This window comes from Lissotriton vulgaris, chromosome 4_1 (genome assembly GCF_964263255.1).
Source record: "Lissotriton vulgaris chromosome 4_1, aLisVul1.2, whole genome shotgun sequence".
Lineage (NCBI taxonomy): Eukaryota > Metazoa > Chordata > Amphibia > Caudata > Salamandridae > Lissotriton > Lissotriton vulgaris.
The window spans coordinates 795,827,642-795,851,877 of record NC_141691.1 but is presented as its reverse complement, the minus strand read 5'-3'; the positions used below and the strand labels follow the sequence as shown (position 1 = coordinate 795,851,877).

Here is a 24,236-nt window from a genome sequence, read left to right as displayed (position 1 = left end):
TGTTCATTGGATGCCTTACAAGATGCCTGTAATATGTTCCTTTGCCGCTTGCTTTCCTTAATTTTGTGAAACCAATTCTCCTGCATTAGGGGTTGGTCATAGACTTCATGCGCATCTCAGTGGAGCCTTTACCATGTTAGTTATGAGACCCAACTTTGTGTTTAGCCCTGTATTCCTGTATTTAAAATGGTTAGAATGACTGCAGCCGTTTTGTGGCCTCTTTGAGCAATGCCATTACACTACAAAACGAAGCAATGATTTATTTATACCTAGGACACTAGGGATATATTCAAAATGTTCACTATTAAAGGTTCTAACACTGGCGAGGTAGCGTAATATGCAGACTTTTCTTGCCTAACGCTGGCAGCATTCATTTGCTTTTTGTTTAGGTGCAGGAACCAAATTCTGACCGACAGCTTATTGAGACGTCCCCTGTACTTCAAAAACTGACCGAGTTTGAAGAAGCAATTGGAGTCAACTTCGACCACATTCGACTTCTTGCCCGAGCATTTACACTGAGGACTGTTGGTTTCAACCACCTGACTCTGTGAGTAGAGCGTAACTCTAAGCTCTTCCTTTCAGTATGTCTTCTGTAGGACTGAGGCTTGCTCAGTGACATGATCAATTTATGAGTGACTGACATGGATCTGCAGCTTTATTACTCAAATGCTTTTTCTTTTTAGGTCTGTAAATAAAGCGTCCTTGATATCAATTCTTTTAAATATACATAAAATGGGCTTTGGTTCAATCCAGCAGACCATTACTCTTCCTTCTGAAAATGTAAACACTATCACCAGCTGCTTGTCCCTTTCAATTCATTTTCTCCCATATGGATTCTAAAATTAAGACTGTATTTTTTTTACCTACTTCCTTCCAAGCATGGACACATGGCAGGTTTTAATACGATAAACAGCATTTGTGCATGCAACGCATATACACAAAAACTATAAATACGTAGGTTTCCATGCGCTACACATTATAGACAAAGCGAGTAGCTTTGCCAATTGCCAATGCCTGTTTTAGCTTCTTGGTAGTCTTAAATTGAAACCCATCACTTGGTTACTGTCCAGTAAACCTTGTTTTCCTCTTTGTGGTAGAGTCCTAATCTATCTGGGTATCACAGGATGCACCGTTGTTTGAGGCTTTCCCTCATGAACACTGATTCTCTAGTTTTCCCAGCGTGAGCCTCATGCTCCGTGTATGCATTACTGATGTTCAACAGCCATAATATTTGCACACAGCAAAGCCTAAGCTTTGCTTGATGTGGCTATTCTTAATCAGGTGCATTTTGTTGGACCAGCAGCGTTGATGGACTTAGAATTAATTTCTGTTCCCCCTGCTTAATATTAGAAAATCGTGTTGAAGTCTGTTCAAAAAAATTTGCCGCGATGCACTTTTGAAAATGACCCACCATTTTAATTTGCGTTTTCCTAAGTGCTTATTGATCTTTCTTGCATCAATGTTTCTTTTTTTTTTTTTCTCTCTCTCTCTCCAGAGGTCACAACCAGAGGATGGAATTCCTCGGTGACTCCATAATGCAATTGGTGGCCACCGAGTACTTATTCATACATTTTCCTGATCATCACGAGGGGCACTTAACGGTGAGTGTCGCATAAATCAACCCTCTCAGAGGGTGGCTAAGACGGAAACAAAACACATCAGGCCATTTAGTGAATTATTCGACATTTGATGAATAACTGGGTCCTTTGCTGCCTCTGCTGATTTAAATACATGCGAGGATTGCATGGCGCGGGGAAAGCATGATTTATGTGGCCAACGTAGAACACACTTTGTTATGTGATTCCTCAGTTAACTGGATCAATAGTGTAATTACAGCGATGAGCCAGGTGTGCTTAGATACAGGCACAGCTAAGCAAGATGTAGATAGAGATGTTCAGCATCTGACAATGCATGATGGTAGTATGCTTGAGGTCGTTGCACCATTCCACTGAAGTGCAGATAGCCTCATGCTGTAGACACATTTTATTTAAATGCTGACAATATTGTCAAGATGGTGTTGGCATGAGGTTTCGGGTATGTACAAAGATTTTGGTTGAAGCCCTACGTAAAAGGCCAGTTATTCTCTGCTCATAAAGGTGGAATCTTTTTACAAGCAAGGCCTCTCTCGATATAGTTTTCCCCTGGAGATCTGTCAGAAAGGTGTAACTAACCTCTCCAATTTTAAATTGGACAACCAAACTGATGTGGCTTCCATTGATTGTAAGCCTCTGTGTTTTTTTTATTTGCATTCTACTCCTTTCTACCAGTGTCCTGCTTTTGTGTCTGCAAAATGTAGATGTGTGTCATGGTCCGTTATGAGAAATAGCTAATTTATTACACGTGTTATGCTAATTCAATGGCTCCATCATGCCACAGCAACATAGTTTAATGGAATGGCTCATTGATTTTATGCTGTTGTGAGGACGCTTGGCTGACCGATCTGAAGTTTGTTCATATTGAGCGCTTAAAACATAGATGGGTCACTTTTTCATTTAAATATATTGTTAAAAGGGACTGCGTGGTCTTCTGATGCATGTAAACTTTTTTCCATATAGTATATTTCTACTCATTGCTATTGAAAGACTTATTTTAGGTCATTTGAATTGTTTAACTTTCATTTCCTTTTTTCTATTGCTTTAAATGTATGAAGCAATTTACTTTTTTTGTGCCTTTGTGTTTTTTTAATTTGTGTTTGGTTCAATATATTTACTGCTTTACACATTGCAATATTATAACATATTTAGGGAGAAAATGCTTAGCATGCACCAAATAGTAAATTGAAAATGCTGAATTATGTTCATTTGATGTTACTGGTTTCTAACTAAACAAAAAAAAAGTATCAGCATCTGATGGATACGATGCACCCTTTGCAGATGGGTTGTCTTTGAAATATTCAGCCTGCCACACAGGAACCCTTGAAACTGCTTTTTTCACCATTTCATGACATCGAGGAACTCTTTTGTCTGAAAGAGACACGTTCGTGATAGATTCCTTACCTTAGAATATCCCCAGGCAGCATGCCTGCCCGTCAGTAGGTGGCTTTGTGCGACTCCGTGTCTGTCGCTGGCGTCGTATACGCTGAGATGACGTCACGGAGACTACTTAGGCACCACCCATGCACGCTGATGACGGTTCTTTCTTTTTCCGCGCCAGTAAGCGCCGATCCGGTTAGAGCACGTACCCTAGTCACTATTTGACTAACTTTTTTGATACTTTTTGTCTCTTGCTGCTCTTTTCCTGTGGGGCCTGCCTTCGCAATATGTCGGTGGCGGACCCCCACGGCGTCTGTGTCTACTGCCTGGAGCATGCCCACGACTCCCGGTCCTGTCTGGACTGTCGGGCCATGGCCCCGAAGGCCTTAAGGGAGCGGTGCCGGAAGTTGTGTAGGGGCAGTTCTCGAACGCTCGCGAGGCCACCATCACCGCTCCTCGTCCAAGTCTACACCCTCGGATTCACGTGTAAGAGTTCACAAAAAGAAGGCGAAGAAGCGTTGTTGCTCTCCGCCGTCCCCCCGTCGGTCCTCGGATGCGGACGAAAAGGACATAGGTTCCGCCCCTGCGGCTCCTTCGGAGCCTGGGAGTCCCACGGCCTACCAGCCTTACCCGGGTCCGTCAGCGACTCCCACACAGGTGCAAGAGTTTCTTGCTGCCATGGACCGCCTGTTTAGGCCTCAGGCTCCTACCGGTGCGCCTTTGGGCCCCGCGGTCCCGTTTTAGGATCCTGCTGGGGCATAGGTTCCTCCGGCAGCCCCGGTGCCGCAGGATCCTGCGCCATTGGAAGAGGTGCTATGCTGCCGGCTCCGGCCTAAGCGCCTCCGCCTGCGGTGCCGCAGTGGATGCCGTTGGTTCCGCCTCTGCCCCAGCTCCTGGGTGTTGGCGCAGTTCCCAACATCGTGTGTTCTTCCCCCGGTCCTTGCCCTGCCGCCGCGGTCTGCGCCGCACACGACAGAGGCTGAGGACGACCCTCTTGCTCGCCAGTGCGACTCCGAGCAGGATTGGGAAGACGACTTGTAAGAGGCCAGTGGCCTAGACGCCTCCTCTGACCCGGGGTTTACCTCTCCCCCGTCCACTATGGAGGAAGGTGCCTCTTATACGGTGGTGCTCCGTCGGGCAGCTGAGGTCCTGAAACTTAATCTCCCTACAGTGGCCCTGAAACCTAATCTCCTCTCTGAAGTGCTCCAGTGCCGTCCACTTCATTGAGCCACTGCTGCCATTTAATGACGCCCTCACTGATGTCTTGTTGGGCACTTGGTGGGTAAGAACGTCGCCAGGCGTCATCGCCGGGTGATCCTGCCTTTCTGACCACTCATCCTACACCCGAGAGCTTGGTCATTCGAGTTTCGACGTCCCAGAGTGCCTTTGTGCCTTTCCCACAAAGCTTCCGGATAAGGACTCTAAGAAGCTGGAGTAGTTCGGCAAACAGTTGTTTTTGTCGGCCATCCTGGGGCTGCGTTCGTTGAACATCGCATGTCTGTTGGGCTGCTACTCCCATGCGGTGTGGGACACTGTTGCTGAGGTCTTGCCTCGGTGCCCTGGCTGTGCTGTCCCAGGCTGTGGGCGAGGGTAAGGAGGCGACTGAGTTCGTCATTCGTGGCTTAGATACCGCAGACTCTCTCGGTAGGCTGATTTCCACGACTGTGGCACTTCATCGCCACGCCTGGTTAAGATCTACCGGGTTCTACCCGGATGTCCAGAGCTCGCTCATGGACATGCCACTCGATGGCACTCGCCTGTTTGGTGATAAGGCCGACAGTGCACTGGAGCGTTTTAAAGACTCTTGAGCTACAGCCAAGTTCTTGGGCCTTTCCGCCACGTCTACTTTTCACTCCTTTCGTGGCCAGGGAAGGGGCGCCTCTGCCCGCTCATTCAGTCAAAAGCCTGCGCAGAACCAAATTTTGCATGGGGACCACCGTGGCCGCTACGGGGGCCAGTGTGAGGGCCAGTCCACCTTCGCCCCGCAACTAATGCCTCGAAGCCTTTCTAGTCTGAGATTCGGGTGCACCCCACGCCAGTGGGTGGCAGGCTTCGTCATCACCTTCCCTATTGGTGTTCTGTCACTTCGGACAGGCGGGTGCTGCAACTTGTCCTGAGAGGTTACTCCCTCCCCTTTGAGTCTACCACCCCGGCCATGCCAGCTCAGTTCCACCGCATTTTGGGGATCACTTCCCGCTTCCTCCCATGCCATTCATCATGCCCCAATGAGACTTAAACCTTGTATGATGTGCACTCCCTTCGAGCCCCTTCATAACTGTCCCTTGCATCGTCTTACTCTTAAGACGGCTTTCCTGGTAGCTATCACCTCTGCCAGAAGAGTGAGTGAGCTCCAGGCTCTTTCTTCCAAACCTCCTTCCCTTTCTGTTCATCCGGACACGATGGTTTTGAGGACCTGTCCTTCCTTCTTTCCAAAGGTTGTCACTCCCTTCCACATTGGGCAGACCATCACTTTGCCCACTTTCTTTCCGTTTCCTTCCAACGAGGAAGAGAGGCTCCGCCGTCTGGACCCAAAACCTGCGCTCTTGTTTTATCTGAAGTGCACACAACAGTCCGGGTGGATGACCAGTTCTTTGTTGGCTACGGGGCGTCAAAAAAGATCGGGCCGTGCACAAACGGACCATCTCTCGGTGGGTCGTTCTCTGCATCAAGGCATGTTACTCTTTGGCTAAAAAGGAGCCTCCTATGGGGCTGCATGCCCATTCTACCAGGGCAACGGCAGCCACTACTTCCTTGGGACGCAGGACATTTGTCAGGCAGCTACGTGGGCCTCACTGCACACGTTTACCAAGCATTACTGTCTTGACAGTCAAGTCTTGGGAGAAGGCTTCTTTGGCCGTTCTGTTCACCGTAACTTTCTGGTGTAATCTTGTTAACAGACCCACCACTGGGGTTGGCATTGCTGGGGTATCTATTTTAAGGTAAGGAATCTATCACTAACGTGTCTCTTTCAGATGCACAAGTTACTACTTGTGTAACGATCTATCTGTAACAGACATTAGTTAGTGATAGATTACTTACCGCCCCACCCATCGTCCCCGTTCTGGTAACTGATTCCTAGGGTTAAGGACACCCCTTTCAGGGCCCTAGTTTCATAGCACCTGTAGTCAGTTTCTTGTATGGCTCTGCTGTTCTGATGCGGAAAGTTGTGTACAGAACTGACGTCAGCGCGCATGGGTGGTGCCTAAGTAGTCTCTGTGACTTCATCTTGGCGCATACAACGCCAGTGATGGACGTGGAGCCGCATGACGCCACCTACTGACGCACAGGGGTACTGCTAGCAAAACTTTCCAGATCCAGTCTGACACCTGGGGGTATTCGAAGGTAAGGAATCTATCACTAACTAATGTCTCTTACAGATATATCATTACACCAGTACTAAATTGTGCTTAGGTCTCAGTGTCTTGCTCTGACGTAGTTGATAGATGTGATGACACCCTATTTTATAAATGAAATCACGCTGCACAGTTCCCAGGTACATGAAGCCATAGAAGTGATCTGAGCAAGATTGGGAATTAGAGATAGAAGTGGGATAAAGAATATGCAGAGAAACAGTATGCTTCTAATTGGTGATGATGTGAACCCAATCGTTTTCATTACTTAAGTGGGGTTAGCCTTTGCACTCGATCGCCTGGTAACCCGAGCCCAACCTGAAGTTGATTACTTATATTTATCCAGTATTAGGGGTGTCTTTCATAGATTCACATGCCTGAATAATTCCCCGTCGTCGAGACGGGAGCCTCCGGTAAATAAAAAAGTAATGTCCATAGACATACATAGAGAGAAAGGGTCTAAGGGCCTCCCCTTAGTAGCCTTTTCTTGTCCTTATGTAAAAAAGGACCAAACTCTCACAGTCAGCCAATCAGCTCCGACCTCCCTCTAGAACCTTCCTGGGAGGAGCCTCAGTCCCTCAGATTTTCTACCGCACGTTGTGCTAGGGAGTCTCCAGCCTGAGCTCTCCTCAGGATTACTCTAAATTCATCAAACTTCTTAGAAAGTGTTCTCTGAACCCTCAAAACTCTTCAAGGACTTCTTCACTACACTGTCTTGACAGTAAGTGTGTTTTTCTACTGCTTCTTCCATGTCTGACTCGAAGAAGAAAGCCCTGTTCAGGGCCTGCTCTTCCTGTAGCAAGAAAAGAATCCATGTGGATGATCAGCACGACCTGTGCTTGTATTGCCTTTACCCGGACCATAATTCGACAAATGCAAAATTTGTAGGTCTTTTCCAAAAAAGACCGTGAGAGACAGGGAAGGTCGCCTTCTTATTTGGCTGGACAGGCTTAAGGATAGAGACAATCTGGACTCCTCTGTAAGCAGTGCTTCCAGGACCTCAGCTGTCTCAAAAAAGAGGCCTAGGGATGCTTCCCCTGGCCCCTCAGACACTCCTCCTACGAAGACCCACAAAAAGTCTTCAGAGGCGAGATCTGCGTCATCTTCAGTGTCTGCTAAGGAGGATAAAACCTTTAAGAAGCCTGCTCAGTCCTCTAGACAAGCCCAGAGGACTACCTCAGTCACAACCACTGTGTCTACCACATCAGCGTCGTCGCCCTCAGCGTCGACGACTACGTCCTCCTCATCTTCAGGTAGACCTGTTTCTTCTATTATTCTTCTGAAATCGTCGTCGACGACAAAGACCATGTCGACAACGAAGACTACACCGTCGACGACGCCGTCGTCATCGACGAGCCCAGCGTCGTCGAAGGCGCTACTAAGGATCCCACCGTCGACGACAAAGGTGTCGACGAGAGACTCGACGACGAGGACATCGTCTACGAAAGCACCGTCGACGAAGACGACGACTTCGCAGTCGTCGACGACCAAGATCCCATCGCCCACCCCACCGTCGACGAAGACCTCGTCGACGACTCCGTCGACGAAAGGCTCGTCGTCGACGACCCCGTCGACGAAGACCCCCTCGACGAAGGACTCGTCGACGACACCAAAGACTCCGTCGACGACGGACTCGACGACGACACCGTCGACGGAGGGCTCGTCGTCGAAGGGAGCACTGCAGGAGCCATGGAAAAAATCGAAATTGGTAGAGGTATCGACCCTGATGCTGCCACCGTCGACGGTCCCCTCGACGACGACAGGCTCTGACATACAGTCTGGCAAACTAAACAAACCACAAATTACCCCAGAAACGACGTCTCCAAGCAAGGTGGAAAAGCAACCACCTCAGGAAATCTTCCAAAGCGAAGAATCCGAAGAGGATGACCATCTGGATCCCGCAACTTCGGTCTCAGACCTTCACATAAAATGCCAAAGCACTGATGAGGAACAGGAAGACTTCACCTATCAGGAACACTCTGTCCATACCAGTGTCCGCACAGAAGTCACCCCCATGATATGCTTACCAGCGGCCCTTGTTGATGACTTGCGATTCCTTGTGCAAGACTACAAGCAACGCTTTCCAGAGGCGGACAGAGGCGGTCAAACGCCTAAGAGTCCTGCGCCGGAGGACAAGGGGAATCAGACACCTTCGGTCCAAGTACAGGTGTCCGCACCAAAACAAACTCAGCATCACCCTCAAACCCACCTTGACATCCAGCCTCAGGTGGTGGTATCTTCGGACGAGGATGAGGAGGAGGAAGAACTAGAGGAAGGAGAGGTCCAGGAGGTACACTCGGACCACTCAGACCAGGATGAAGAGGATGAATATATAGCATCATCCCCAGCTTCACCGCAACCCCGTCAAGCGGACTCCCCCCCGGTGGACATTGCCGGCTTCCACAAGCTTGTGGAGAGAGCAGCGAAGAGATGCCACATGGCGGTGGAATCCACAGAAACAGACTGTTTCCTGCACGACTTTAAGGAACAGACTCAAAAGTCCGCAAAGGCTATTCCAATTATAGAATTTTTGTGGGAACAAGGAAAGAAGTTAATGCTAACTCCTGCTTCTGTACCGGCGGTAGTCCCACGCCTAGATAAGAAATACAGAGCGCCTCTCACTGCGGCGGCTTGCCTCAATGGTCACCCCAAACCGGACTCGGTAGTGACGCAGGCGGCCCAGAAACACTCCCGCAACCCTTCCTCACCACTGTCCGCTCCCCCGGACAAGGAGGGCAGGAAACTTGACACGATTGGTAAACGTTTCACATCCACATCGGCCATGTCCATTAAGGTGGCCAACTCCATTGCCTTGTTGGGGCGTTACAATCGCCAGCTGTGGGAGGACATTGCCCCTTACGTGAAGGAACTACCAGACGAAGTCCAGGGTGAGGTGAAAGCGCCCCTCGTGGAAGGTCAATCTTCTGCAGCGGAACTCATAGACTGCGCTATCGACGCAGCCATGACAGGCTTCCGTCAACTCGCGGGAGCTGCAGTACTGAGACGCCAAGGATGGCTAAGAGCGACTTCATTCCGCCAGGAAGTACAAGCAAAGGTTCTGGACATGCCCTTTGACGGCCAGCACCTCTTTGGAGAAAAAATCGACGAGGCACTGCAGGCCATTAAGAAGGACACAGACACGGCCAGGGCACTGGGCACTCTGCAGTCCAGAAACCAGTCCTTTCGGGGCAACAGGAACAGAGGTCAGTCCTCCTATAGAGGCTCCTATCAGAACAGGTCCTCGTTCTCATACAATCACAAAGGCCAGTACCAAAACAAACAACAGCAAGGCCGACAGTCTTCATTTGGAAGATCAAGCTACAGAGGTAAAAATACCAAGAGGGGCGCTGGCGGCCGCCAGTGACCGACTACTCCAGCCAGTCCAAACACCCTCTCCATCCTTTCAAATTGGAGGAAAGCTGACCCATTTCCTCACCAATTGGCAGTACATCACCACGGACCGGTGGGTTCTTCAAATTATTCGATTCGGACACTCTCTCGAATTCACCTCCATCCCTCCTAATACCCCTCCACGCAGACGGACACACAAACACCCACGCCTGCTTCTCAAGGAGCTTTCGACAATGCTACAAAAAGGAGCAATCGAAAAGGTACCGGCATCCTCAAAGGGGAAAGGATTTTACTCCCACTTCTTTCTTGTACAGCAAAAAGAAAACAAGTGGAGGCCCATCCTGGATCTCCGGGCGCTCAACACCTTCCTGCGGAGCCAATCGTTCAGGATGGTGACGATTCAAGAAATCCTGGGCATTCTAGAGAAAGGGGATTTCATGATATCACTAGATCTCCAGGATGCCTACTACCACATCCCCATCCACAGAAATCACCGGAAATTCCTGAGATTCGAGGTGGCGGGCCGTCACTATCAGTTCAAAGTCCTGCCATTCGGCCTCAAGTCCGCGCCGCGCATTTTCACGAAATGCCTTGCGCCAGTGGCAGCCTTCCTGCGTCAACTGGGCCACCAAGTCTTCCCCTACCTAGACGACTGGCTGGTGAAAGCACCCTCACCTGGAGACGCAGTCACATCCTCCAACGCCTGCACCAATCTCTTTCAGAATCTGGGATTGACGCTCAATCTCAAAAAATCCTGCATGGTCCCCGCAACGAAGATTACCTTCCTAGGGGCCACAGTGGACACAGAGTGCACAAGAGCCTTCCCCTCAAAAGAGAGGACAGACAAGATCTTATCTCTGGCCATGGCTATGGCAGCAAACACGCACCTGACAGTTCGGACTTACACCTCCCTCCTGGAGATGATGTCTTCCTGCATACTCCTCATCCCGCACTGCAGACTCAGAATGCGGCCCTTGCAGGAGGCACTCGCGAGCCAATGGACTCAAAGCACCGGCTCCTTCGAAGACATCATTCGGATCACACCAAAAGTGTCCAAAGCTCTGCAATGGTGGAAACGTCGCCAGAATCTAACTGTGGGCTTACCGTTTCTCCTTCCAGCATCACCGCTGGTGATAACAACAGACGCCTCCCTAGAGGGATGGGGCGCTGTGCTCCAGGACCTACAGATCAGCGGCAAATGGGACTCTCAAGAGCAATCGCTCCATATAAACCTTTTGGAGCTAAGAGCCGCATATCTGGCTCTCCAAGCCTTCTTGCCCCGCATCCAGAACTCCACGACGATGCACTATCTAAACAAACAAGGGGGAACGCGTTCGCTCTCTCTCAAGCGAATCGCAAAGGATCTGGAACTGGCTAGTGCTGCACGAAATCCAGCTCAAAGCGGAATATGTCCCAGGAAAGGACAATACCATCGCGGACGCCCTGAGCAGGCAAAAGTCCCTCTCCCACGAGTGGGAACTATCAGACAGCGCCCTCACTCACATCTTTTCTCTATGGGGAGTCCCAAACATCGACCTCTTTGATAAGAGGAACGCCAAATGCCCAAGCTACGCAAGTTGGCATCCCCAACAAGGATCACTAGGAAATGCATTTTCCATAGGATGGTACAGCGCCTTTGCATACGCTTTTCCTCCATTCCCGATGATCCCACGACTCCTCAGGAAGATGAAGGTGGAACCATGTACCCTGATCCTAATTGCCCCGTTCTGGCCGAGGCAACACTGGTTCTCGGATCTACTTCGACTCTCCATCAGATCACCGATTCGCCTGAAACCACACCCGGCCCTTCTGACGATGTCCAACGGGCAAGTGCAGCACCCGAACCTCCAATCGCTCAAATTATCAGCCTGGCTCCTGAGCACAGAGAGTTCGGTGGCCTGAATATCCCTCAAGACTGCAGGGATGTCCTAGCCAAAGCAAGGGCAGACAGTACGAACAAGACCTACTGTCTCAAATGGAAGAGGTTCTGCATTTGGTGTTCCGACCAGGGCCTACGGCCCCTCGCCATCACACCTGAACAGATATTACCATACCTCCTGCATTTGGCTCAGTCGGGACTGGCGCATGCGTCCATCAAGGTTCACCTGGCTGCAATCTCGAGGTTCACCAGAACTGTCACGGGACCTTCTCTGTGGTCTAGTCGGCTGGTCAAGCAATTCCTCAAAGGACTATACAGATCCTTTCCGAGGCCTCGGAAGGTACCTCCCACATGGCAGCTTAATCTGGTACTCAACCAACTCATGCGTCATCCGTTTGAGCCCATTCATCGGGCATCTCTTAAACACATCTCATGGAAAACCGCGCTCTTGCTCGCTCTAACATCGGCCAGAAGGGTAAGCGAGCTGCAAGCCTTGTCCATTCAGGAACCATATATGCAATTCAGACATGACAGGGTGATACTGCGACCAGACCCTAAGTTCATTCCAAAAGTACCTTCGGACTTTCATCTCAACGAACCAATAGTCCTTAGGTCCTTCTTTGCCAACCCTTCAACAGCAGCGGAAAGGTCGCTGCATTCTTTGGACCTTATGAGGTGCCTAAAGTTCTACCTGGACAAGACTAAGGCTCTCAGGAAATCCTCACAACTGTTCGTGGCATACAGCAGACCACGAATGGGCCTGCCCCTCACGAAGCAAAGCATCTCCAGATGGATCTCCTCTGCGATTTCATTCTGCCACCACAAGGCCGGCCGGCCTTTGAATGACCGTGTTATGGCTCATTCAACCAGGGCGATGTCCACGTCAGCAGCACTGTTCGCTGGAGTGCCGATCCTGGACATCTGCAGAGCGGCGACCTGGAAGTCACCGCATAGTTTCTCAAGACACTACTGCCTGGATATCGAACTTCAGAAGGATGCGGCAGTGGGCCAGGCGGTGCTTCGCCATCTCTTTCAGTAAGGTGAGCCTTCCTACATCCCGCCTTCCAGGTATGCACATTCTTGCTCTGATGATGTTCTATCTATGCTGTCTTTTTGTTGTATGATATTACATGCATTATCTACCATGACGGCAGAGCAACTCTACTTTACAAATGTGCTACTATGATTGCTAGCTATTCTGATTCAGGCATGTGAATCTATGAAAGACACCCCTAATACTGGATAAGAAATGCGTTACTTACCTGTAACAGCAGTTATCCAGTATTGGTGTCTTTCATAGATTCACATGCAACCCTCCCACCTCCCCTGGAAGGACTCACTTCCCTCTCGGACTATATTACGCCAACCTAGCTGGGTGCGTACGAAAATCTGAGGGACTGAGGCTCCTCCCAGGAAGGTTCTAGAGGGAGGTCGGAGCTGATTGGCTGACTGAGAGTTTGGTCCTTTTTTACATAAGGACAAGAAAAGGCTACTAAGGGGAGGCCCTTAGACCCTTTCTCTCTATGTATGTCTATGGACATTACTTTTTTATTTACCGGAGGCTCCCGTCTCGACGACGGGGAATGATTCAGGCATGTGAATCTATGAAAGACACCAATACTGGATAACTGCTGTTACAGGTAAGTAACGCATTTCATCGGCATCTTCTGTCTGCTCATAAAAGGCTCTAAGAAAAAAGCAGGGCATAGCTGCGAGGTGGTGGTCTAGTGCTGCAAAGTTAGCCAGGTTCAGAAAAGAAGACAGAAAGAAATTATGAAAACTTCTTTAAAAAAAATTGCAAAGGGCGGCAGCAAATAGTTTGATGAGAAGAAAAAGGTGGAGAAAGAAAGAAACAAGAAAGTCAGAAAAGAAAGAATAATGTAGAAACTGGAAACGAAGAAGAAAGGGTCAAAGGGAGGACATATAGAAGTAAGGAAAGATTTAAACAGAAATGTGAAATTGAGGGTAGTGTTAAAAGAGCTAAAGGAAGAAAGGGTGCAAGTCTCAATGTTTAGAAGCATGGATAGATTTAAGGGTTTATTAATCAGTTGGTGAAACAATGGTAGAAAATGTGTTGGTGTTTGGATGGGACGGTTGAAAGAATGAATGGATGGAAGAGTGCAAGGAATTTGGAGCCACAACTACAAAGGTGATTTTTTGGTGGAGCCATTAACTTCAGTAGGACCTACCTTTATAGGCATCTAGGAGTTGGAAGGTTTTTTCACCAATCCTTTCAAGAGACCACTGGGATCTTAAATAATGAAGGTTCTTCAGGTCTACTCGCTTGAGGACACCATTAAATAACGTCTTACATCAGAGACTTTTGTAAACATTCCAATGCTACCCAAAGGTGAAATGAAGAGAACCCCATAGTAATGAAAAAAGAAGAGGTAAAGAGGGCTTTCTCAAGTCAAACTCCCATTTAATGGCCTCTGCCCCTTTTTTCAGATTAGCAGGAGGGCAACAGTCACAAATCTCTTAGATCTGCCTTACCTGAGAAAAATGCATATTATACCCTACACTGCTAAATAGACTTAATAGTTTTCAGAATCTCATGCAACTGTTAAGCACTTGTATTTTAAGAGCTTATAGAAAAGCATTGACTAGTAAAAATAAAGTTCAGGATTACAGCCTCTCCTAATGTTCCTCATTTCAAAAATACCATGGAACATAACATAGGGCCTTTGGTGTTCTGGAAGTTGCAATAAGATCCACCTGTGGACACCACATTATAGATTTTGGAAAGGTCCTCTTAATGCATATTTCGATTGTGTGACATTTTATGAAGCCGACTGAAAGCATGTGCTGGTGCATTGCTCACGGCAGCTAGAAAGCTCCTTGTACAAATCTGCCCTCTGGGTACATTCAACCAGGGAATAGATTGTGACATTGTGACTGCCATTGAGTTCCTTGCACTATATTCTCAGCACCATTTTTCTCCGTGTAGCACCAGGGGTGCAGCGATGTCTCTCCCTTTAACCCCCTGCAGCCCATGGGATCCTGTTAACAATGAATGAAGGTCTTCCAGCCCTTTTTCAAACCTTTCTTTGTGTTGTGTTTTACTTCTCTGTTCAGCCACTTCTGTTGTTCCTCATCAACGCTTCTGCATGATCTAGGGTTGGCTCAGCATGTTTTTCCTTCATCCCCCTTAAGGGTTTTCCACTTCCTTCATCAATCATACTTGTTGCTTTTCACATCTTCTCCTCTTGCCACATTGCTGCCAGCTCCCGTGTCTAAGTTTTAGCCATTTCCGATTTTTTTTTCTTCTTTTTGGACTGCAGGATCTGAGTCAACCTGCAAGGACCTCACCCACTGTGACTGTTCTGCATACAAAGCATGTCATAACGCCACATTCCATTGCTTCAGTGTTACTGCATCTGTGTTGACATTGTGGTATTTGCGGTCCAGCCCTGAAATATGCTTCATTTGTATTTGTTTGACAAAAGATAATGCCATCACCCTGAGCTCTAGCAGAATTAAATTGAGCTATCTTTTTCTTAACACAAAGAGCTAACACCAAGATTCACCCTGACAAGCACTGGCTCAACTGCCGAAAAAGCAAACTCGTGCTCTTCAAAAGATTTCTGACCTGTGTCTACCACTCTAATTCTGACACACTTTCTAGTTACTAAAGTAAATGTGACGTTGTGCTGAGGTGCTGTGGCCACTGCACCGGTAACAGCCACTACAGGGATCCTCGCGTCCTTAGTCCAGAGTGACTTACAATCCAGTCTCTTCAATGACAAAGTCTGCAACCTCTTGTCTGAGAGTATAAGAGACATCATGTATTATTTGTTATTGTATAAACCTGTAAATGGGAGTGTGAAGTCATTCTCCTACCTGATATACTTTAACACTCAAGTAGCCTAAATTCTTCTGGTTGGTACTATTAAAGGTTTTCTAAAATCTATAGAGTAAAAAACAAGTTCTATAAGTGTCATGGATTTGTTAATTAACTTTCGAAAGAGTGGCTTCCTTACCAGCTAACCATCTAGGTGATAATAAATGTATACACTTAACATTGTCAGCATTGGTCCACATGCCCACAAATGCTTAACACATTTAGGGTGCAGTAGTCTGGCAGAGGAGGACTTGACAGTGCTTTGTGTTCAGTTCTGTAAATCTCTGAAAACCTTTGCAAGTTGGCAAAATGGGCAGGTCCAGTCTCCGTACTGCAGACAAGCCTGCATTTGTGATGGCAAGCCATTTTTAGTTTTTCTTATCTCAAACATGCTGAGAGCTCAAAACTTTAAAAAGGGAATCATTTTCTTTTTTTTGGATGGGATAGCGGTTTAAGTACAATATAGGCATGCAAAACAGAAATCATAGAGAAACCACCATATTGATGAATATATATTACTAAAGCCCCAGCCGAGGGCATGGATCGAACTACCAAGTTATCAAGATGTTCTGTCCAGCTTAAATTACTGATAGAGCTTAGACCAAGGTATTTACACGATTTCTCCTTCTCTTTTGTCTGCAATAGAGCAAGAAAACATGAGCTGTTTTCCCAAATTAGGCTGTGTGTAACTGCTCACAAACTGGAAAATTGTATATCGCTCTGATCATCTTCAAACTGAATGAAAAGTGATTCATAGTTGCATTAAAGCAAATACAGGGAAATGTATTACCTAATAAAGAACACACACAAAAAGGAGTTTCATTATGGTAAAATGTAAGGGACTGAATTACCGTATGAACAACTACCATGACCAAATGCATTGGGAGATGTAAATATGGGTCATTAAAACTTGCAATTGTGATTTAAGGCAAACTAGGAAACACATTTTCAAGGTCCACGGTGTAATTTGATGCCAGAAAGAGAGATAGGACTGTTAAAGCATAAGGTGCACAATTAGAGACATGCATGCTGATTTTCCTCGAGTGTGGCCATAAGATGTTCGGATAAGAAAACTCAGTCATGCAGTTCTAATCAGGCACAGGCAGTCAGACAAGGTTGTAAACACAATCCAACTCTGCCCATTCTCTGTGTCAAGGACTTGCAATCTCTTCTAGACAAATACAATGCCCCAAGCTTGATGCTGAATTGCTCAGGAAGAAAATGCCTATTGCCTGCCAACGACTTAGTCATTCTGCGTCCTAATAAAGTAAGGTATTCAGTTTAATCTTAATCTCCTGAAAAAGTGTTGTAGAACTTTGAGCCTAGATCTTAAAATCAATCCAGTGGTTGACATCTCAAATGATGTGATTGACATGTTATAAAGTCAACACACACAAATGTATTTTCAAAACTTGTGACATCAGCTGAATCAAGTATCTGGATAGGAAGATTGGGGAAAGTGTGCGAATCAATAAAAGATTCATGTTGTGAAACCATCGAGGAACATAGGTACAAGATTTTCCAACCAGTGTCCAATGGGTCAAATGCTAGGTGGGTTCTCATCAACAGCACCCTAGGGTCCCACCTGCAGTGCTCAGGAAAACATCATCCTCAGTACTCTGGGGTCTCAGCTGTCCACAATCCTCTAACCCACAGCACGTGAGAGTAAATGAAATGTGATCACATATCGGGTAATCACACTTTGTTTCCAGTACTGGCTTTTCTCTTACAAAGCGTTGCTATCAGGTTTTCAGTGTAATTAGTTTAATGACCGCATACTAAGACTACAACACCTGTAATGCATCAGGCTGGCATATTATATTGCAGGACTTTAAACACAGTACATGGAGTACCACCTAAGCGCAGGTGAGATCACACCCACATTTCCCTTTTGTCATCATCCACAATAGAGTGACGAACTAATGTACCAGTGAAAGATGAACTGTCTACACAAGCCAGATTGTCCTCCGTTCACCTGGAAAGTGCTCCACACAGTGCCTGGGGTCAGTTACTTTGTAGCATCAGCCATGCTCTGGTGATAGGGGATTCTGCCTCGCATCCATTGTTGTTTTGGAAGTGGTTCGCCCAGCCCAGCCAGGTGTCCCGGGTTCATGCATAGTGTGCTCTTCCAATCCTGTGTTTTTTTCTTTGAGTTCTCAGACTTTTAGTGTTGTTTATCAATTACAGGAAAGGACTACAGATCCCAGAATCCAGGGGAGAGGATCTGGAGTGGAGCGGCACATCGCTCATTAATGTAGGAAAATTGACTGCTATGTTCACCGGGTGAATTCTCACCTACAGCACAAAACTCTCAAGGTTCCTAACTCCATGCATGAGTGTCTCATCAACTTCAGGGCTTTTTCTTTTCATTCTGGGTCTCATAGCCCTAATATTATAAGCGTCTCAAAAGGACTATGAATCCCAGAATGCAAACTAAAAAAGCTAGACTGCATGAGGTATGATGTACAAAGATGAGTAACCTAAGAGCTCTGGCTTTCTCAGATGGTAAGCATCATCGACAGCACCCTGGATGGTACTCAACTGCACTGGCCTAAGTGAAAGGTGCATGCGTCTTGTCTACACCTCCATATGGGCTTGGGATCGCAGAAAATGCTCAGGGAATATTCTCAGCCACAGTAGAGTTCAACAAACTTAGGGTTGTTCTTGAGAGTGGTGTCTCAGGGTGTAGGTGAGGATATCATGATTCCATTCCTGACTTTTCCTTTAAAAAGATATTGTCTCAGGTTAGTCTAAATGGTTCTATTGAAGAGAACCCACACTAAGAAGAACTGACAATATGGTTTGCAGTGGCATTGTGCAGTAGTGTACTTGCATATGTAACAGTTATGGTCCATAACAATACTAAGACCAATGGTCAGCAGCAAGTTGTAACTTGTGCATCTTAAATTCACATCAGTCATCTGCAATGGTGTTTGTCCATCACCAGCACTATACAGCCAGTAAAACGATCATCACAAAATGCATAGGCATGAAATAACTTGGAGAAATCTGCCAAACATTGATGGACAATTATGAGGACTTTAATGTACTCCTCCACTGCAAGTCCCAACTATCTACACAATCTTACAGCTTCTTTACGTCTCACAAAGACACACAGATATGGAATGTTAATAAAAAATGTTCCACTTCTCCATCCAACCATGCTACCTGAAGACCCACAATTAAATACAAAATCTCAGATTGGAGAACCCATTTTAGAAACCAGCTTTCGCAGACCATATCATAAGAAATACCATAAATGGACCTGCACAGCTGTTCAAAGCTACCAGCATACTGAGAACCATAACACTGCACATCTGTCCCTCACACTTCATCACCCACCACACTGTGTCCCATAACATGATAACCACAACTTGGTGGTCATCAGGCAAGATATGGAAACACTTTAAACATAGGATCAAAACAGGGACGTTTCCAGCAACACACACTACAGGGTGTAGCATGCTACACACCTACGCAAGCACCTCAATGCCGCACATTGAGGAAGTTCCATATAAATGCTGCAATACAACAGCTTCAATATTTTTGTTTTTGCTGCTCTGGTTTGTTTGACTTTTTACAACATGAAAATTTTAAAAATCTTGAAAAATCTTTTCCTAGTAATCTTGTCTTATTTTTTGAGTTGGATGCAAGTGTGTTGCAAATGTCTTCAATAGAAAGTTGCATCCCTTTTGCTTGAAGTGTAGGACCGAAGAAAAAGGAGAGATTCCCTTGAGCAGAACTGAATTAACTGAGCTAGAAGGTCAAAAACAATAACAAGATTCATGTGTATAAAAAGAATTCTTACAATGTATTGGTAATACAAAAATTAAGAGTGCACAATTGAGGAACCACTCAACACAGATTAAAACAAGAGTGACAATAAAAATTAATTGACATTCAATATTGGCCAGCAAAATTGAGACACAAAGACAGAAAACAGTAAGACATTGAACTCATACAATACTGGGTGTATATTCAAACTCTATTTCTGACACCTGAGTTATGTACACCACAATACAGTATATCAACAAAGATGCCCGAGTCGTGAATTATACTAATTGTAGGACCTCCATGTATAGTTCACCTTCTCCTGTTCTAGGAAATAAATGCCTCTGAAATCCGACTCTTACTGGCCAGGGATTGAAGTGCAGTCTTTACCTTTCTGTAGTGTGTAAAGTCCCTTGCACATAACTGTCTGTCCCTGTTTAAGATTGGATCAAATCCATGTATTTACTTGTTTTTTGTTTTTGTTTCTTTGCTCTTGACTAAGCACACTCCTCTATATTTTCATTCATTAGTATTCACAGCAAGTCTGGTTAGGGACTACAATTGCTCTAGCTCTGTATAAAAAACATGCAAGCCAAGGCCAGATACAGTATGACCATAGACTACAGGTGATTTGGCAAGACTGTGTAGCTGGGTTCTCACTCAGTGGTGATACTGTTTTGGGCTGTACGGCCTGTAGAAAAAGACTAGTTCAACATGGCCACCGATAGGAAAAGGCATGATGGCGAACCTTTATGCTTATCCTTCCCTTATTTGACCAACCCTGCTTGGTTGCCATATTTGTCTGTTGCTGATAGTGAGGTGTTACCATATAATGACGGGGGGAGGATGGAAATGTTGGATGCAAAACTGAGGTAGTAGGAGGCCAGTGCTGTTATCACTTGGATGTTTGGGTGGAGGGGGCAGGCTGTGTCCTGACATTTAGGCAGGGAGCTGGTTTTGGAGCAATGGGTTGGGTGATAAAATGGTAGTTGCTTTCAGTAAATGGAAACAAGCCTTCATGGTTGAAGAAGTGGGTCAGTCACTTTAGGACTGATGATGTGCAGTAGATTGAAACTTCCTGATCTTAATTAGGTGGGGAATGCACGTTGGTCTAGCATGTGGCAGTGCGTGGAGGGCATCTATTGGGGGGTTTAGTGAAGGGGTCAAAGATTAGTTCTGCTATTCACTGACCAGGAGATTTTGGACAGGTAATGGAAGGAGTTGTGACACTTGGATTGCGTCTCAATGTGAAGTGGATGTGTTACACATCTGGAATGAAGCAGACAGGTGAAGGAGAACATAAGGTTCTAGGATGGTTTAGGTAGGATTTCTGTGTGGTGGAGTAGTTAGGTTTGTCCAAGTGGCATGTGACCTCAGTGAAGAATGGATTGAATGCTTTGCATCGTAATTTTGGGAACAACCTGAGAGGAAAGTGTTGCGTAGTTGACTAGAGGCAGGATTTCGCCAGTATTCAATCTTTCATAGATTCACAGTTGTCATCTTATTTGTGGTCATAGTGGCAGTCTCACAATAGTTAGAAAAGCAGTACTTTAAAAGTACATTAGAAACCATTAAATGAAAGTAAAACTTTAACATTCGTCAACATCTTTATGTAGTTCTAAACTTAGACCAATCGGAGACAAGTCCTAGACCTCAACTCTACAGCAGAGCCACAATACCTCCGATTTCTAACTGCACGTCGTGTGTAAGGGAGTCTACCTGAGCTCTGCTCAGTTTGTCAGTGAGTGAACATTTGACCCTGCTACAATTTAATTCAAGGTACTGGTTTTCTTCTATAATGTCAGAGGGGTCTAGGAAGAGGCTTTTTAGACCCTGCAGATCTTTTGGGAAGGCAGGACGTTTCTCTGAGGACCCCCACAAATATTGCCTTTATCCTAAAAATACAGCCAGCAGAACCTTTTTGGCCAAAACTATGAAGGACAGGGAGGCCAGATTGTTATTGTGGCTCCAAAGGAAAAGAAATCTAGATCGGTGCCAGATCTGATATTGAAGAAAGTCCTGGACCATCCTCAGCTGAGAGGAAATGTAAAAATTAGGGTTCTACCTCATTAAAGCCTGATCCTAAGAAAATGAAGGCAGATAAATCCTCCTCTGCCGAAAAAGCAACCCTGAAAAAGAGGCTTCGTTAATGAAAAAAGCTCCGTCGATGGACCCATCTTCGAGAACGACTGCCATGGTGATGGCCTCGTGGATGAATACTGTGACGACGATCACCTGGTCGATGGCATCGACGACCACTGCGTCGACTATCATCACGTCTACAGCTCCAACGACAGGAAAACCATTGACAAGTGTTTAAATCCCCTTCTAGACTGCCGATATCGACGACGGTCACTTTCAGACATCTCCCTTTGTCAACAACGTAGTTGACGTAACAACACCACCACATTAAAAGTCTTCAATTGATCCAAAAGTCTCCAGGTCTGACATCTCTAACCAAGATATCACCTTTGCCGCCCTCTCACCTTCTTGATACGGAGGAATTGAATGATGAAAGTTTGTTCGGTCCATCTTACAGTCCTTCCCAGCTCAGGTTTAAATGCCAGGACAAGGATGAGGAAGAAGAGACACATATGCAGGGCACGTCAGAGTATATGGAAAGGGATTGAGAAGTTGACCTGGTATATGCTGTCCACTAATTAAAGTGGGCACCTTGCACCGGTCCAAGCGACCCTTATTGATGATCAGGTCAAAGACAACCTTTAAAGAAAGCTATCCTAGTGGTAGCTGTGGAGAGCCGCCTTCAGTCTAAGTCTCGAAGGAATGTAAAGCAGCCTGTTTTACCAGATTAGTACCTCCTGAATAGCCAAATGAAAGGAGAACCACACAAGAGATACATATGTATTACTAAAGACTCTCTCCTTACCTCTATACGAGATTAGAGCGCAAAGCGCACAGTTATTAATCAATAGAACAACAGCTAATGGCACAATCCACAGCGGGCTCCAGGGGGAGACCGAACCGTATACTAAGAAAGTAGTATAACAACCATGTCTTAACTAGACACAGTGCCTATAGCACGTAGAATCGCTGGGACCCCAAGGAACCGCCCAAAGTAGTGACACAAGGGATCCACGGAGGACGGGTGCAGTGTGAGAACACAGACGCGGGAGCGTACACCTCTATGGGAAAATCGCGGTCTGAAAATTACAGATTAAGGAAACTTTGGAGAGGACTTCAAGCAAACCCTTTGGAACATAGAAGGTTTTAAGGCCAGCACCCTTGCGAGTACTGAAGTACCCGTGTTACCTATCCCAGGGGAGCCGGGTGCATAGGTGTCAAGTGATGTCGGAAACCTTCGTCGTTTTCAATGGCTTGACTCCCGCTGCCGGGAAGATAAAGTGTCCGGTTGAATCCAAGCCTGGATACGAGGTGAGAAGAACCTGAAAGCAGGGGGGACAGAGTCTGGGTCACTTCAGGGTGACAAGGGGCTCGGTAGACGAATGCCCACCGATGTCGGGTGCTTCAGGTGGATGCTTGACTCTGCATCCACGGGGACCAGAAGACGACGACGACCAAAGTCTGGAGGTGAGCTGGCCCACGAAGGATCTAGAGTGCTGAGGGGTCAGTGTCTGTATTGAACACCAACAAGCCTTGGCAAATGCAACTTGCGTGGGCAGAAGAAACCAGTCACGGGGTGGACCAGCAAGGTCCAGGAGACTCTCCAAGCTATGGGGAGTCAGGGCACGTCTGGAGCCACAGGGATGCCCAAGAGAAATCAAAGTTACCTTCACATGGACCCACAGACCAACGGACCAGGGATCGCAAAGGGCCCACGAGCTGAATCACAAAATACCAGCCCACGGAACACTCGTGGAGTGTAGGCCGGAAATCTTCGGTGCAATTACTGCTTGGGGTCAGGACTACACATAGCCAAAAGCACAGCTTCCGGGATCGCCAAAAAGAATATGCTGCTGCAAATGTGCACAGGGGTTCGGGTTGCACGGTCCCCACGAGGGATACTTGTCTCAGAATTGCTGAGAGGGCAGATCGACCTCAGGGACGCTCGGCAACCCACCTCCTGTGTTGCAGAAATCTTCGGAGTCATCAGGAGCTCGGGAGATGCCAACCGGTCATATGCGTTAAAGGTGCCTGCCTTGCAGGGGAGTAACTCCTTTACTCCAAGGGAGATTCTTCAGTCATCCAGCATAGTGTAGTTAGTCGAAGTACTTAGTTTCTGCTTGCAGAGTTTAGTCCAGGTAAAATCTAAAGTCTTGTAGTGAGGGTTCCTACTTTATACCCAAGGAAGGGGTTGGACAGACTCTGGGGACCCACCTTTGGGAGGGTCAGGACAGAAGGGTGGTTACACCCATGTCCTTTGTGCAGTTTCACGCCAGAGCAGGAGCCAATGGCTCCAGCAACCAGTTTGAACTGTGACAGGAAAACTATTGTCCAGCCTCACCTGCTCGCGCTCAGCTCTGCAGCAGGAGGGCAGACCCATGTCTGTGGCTGGCAGCATCCATTTTGTGATGCCCAGATCGAGAAAGCTGGTACCGGGTAGTCTGGTGACCCACAGTAGTGGATATACAAGGGAGGAATCATACCTCCCACACAAGTTACTTGTGTGGGAGGTATGATTCCAAGGTGTTTGACACCAAACACGACATGTTTCTAAGCAGCCGTTTTAAAGTTGGCATTTACCACGAGGTTATAATGCACCTAAATATATATGGTTGGCTGCATCACAAATAACCCAGGAAAATAGGTTCTGAAGTCTGCAGAGGTGCTCTGCTCATGCACGAACACCCTCTCACATAAAACCCAGCAACCTGCCCTCTGGATTTATAAGGCCTGCCATAGGGGTGACTAATAGGTTTATATGTGCAGTGATTTGATATAGGTAACCTATATCTAAGTTAGTGGTGCATGCACCACCTTACATAGGCTGCAGTAGCAGACCTGTGGTGTCAGTTTGAATGGTCTCTCAGGGGTGGCACAATACATGCTGATACCCCTGAGAGGCCTCTGGGGTACCTATGCCCTGGGTACATGGTGTACCATATACTAGGGACTGATAAGGGTACCCCAGTAGCCAATCAGGAGTGTACCTA

The 24,236-nt window shown here is 46.8% G+C and overlaps 1 protein-coding gene across 2 annotated transcripts in view; it reads left to right on the top strand.

Moving 5' to 3' along the window:
• DROSHA (drosha ribonuclease III) overlaps positions 1-24,236 on the top strand; it is a 692,102-nt gene that overhangs the window by 568,042 nt on the left and 99,824 nt on the right. For both annotated transcript variants that reach the window (XM_086965123.1, XM_086965122.1), the window contains exons 25-26: positions 390-547; positions 1,496-1,601. In XM_086965123.1, the coding sequence (XP_086821249.1) occupies positions 390-547; positions 1,496-1,601 (264 nt within the window). The remainder of the gene's footprint in view (positions 1-389; positions 548-1,495; positions 1,602-24,236) is intronic.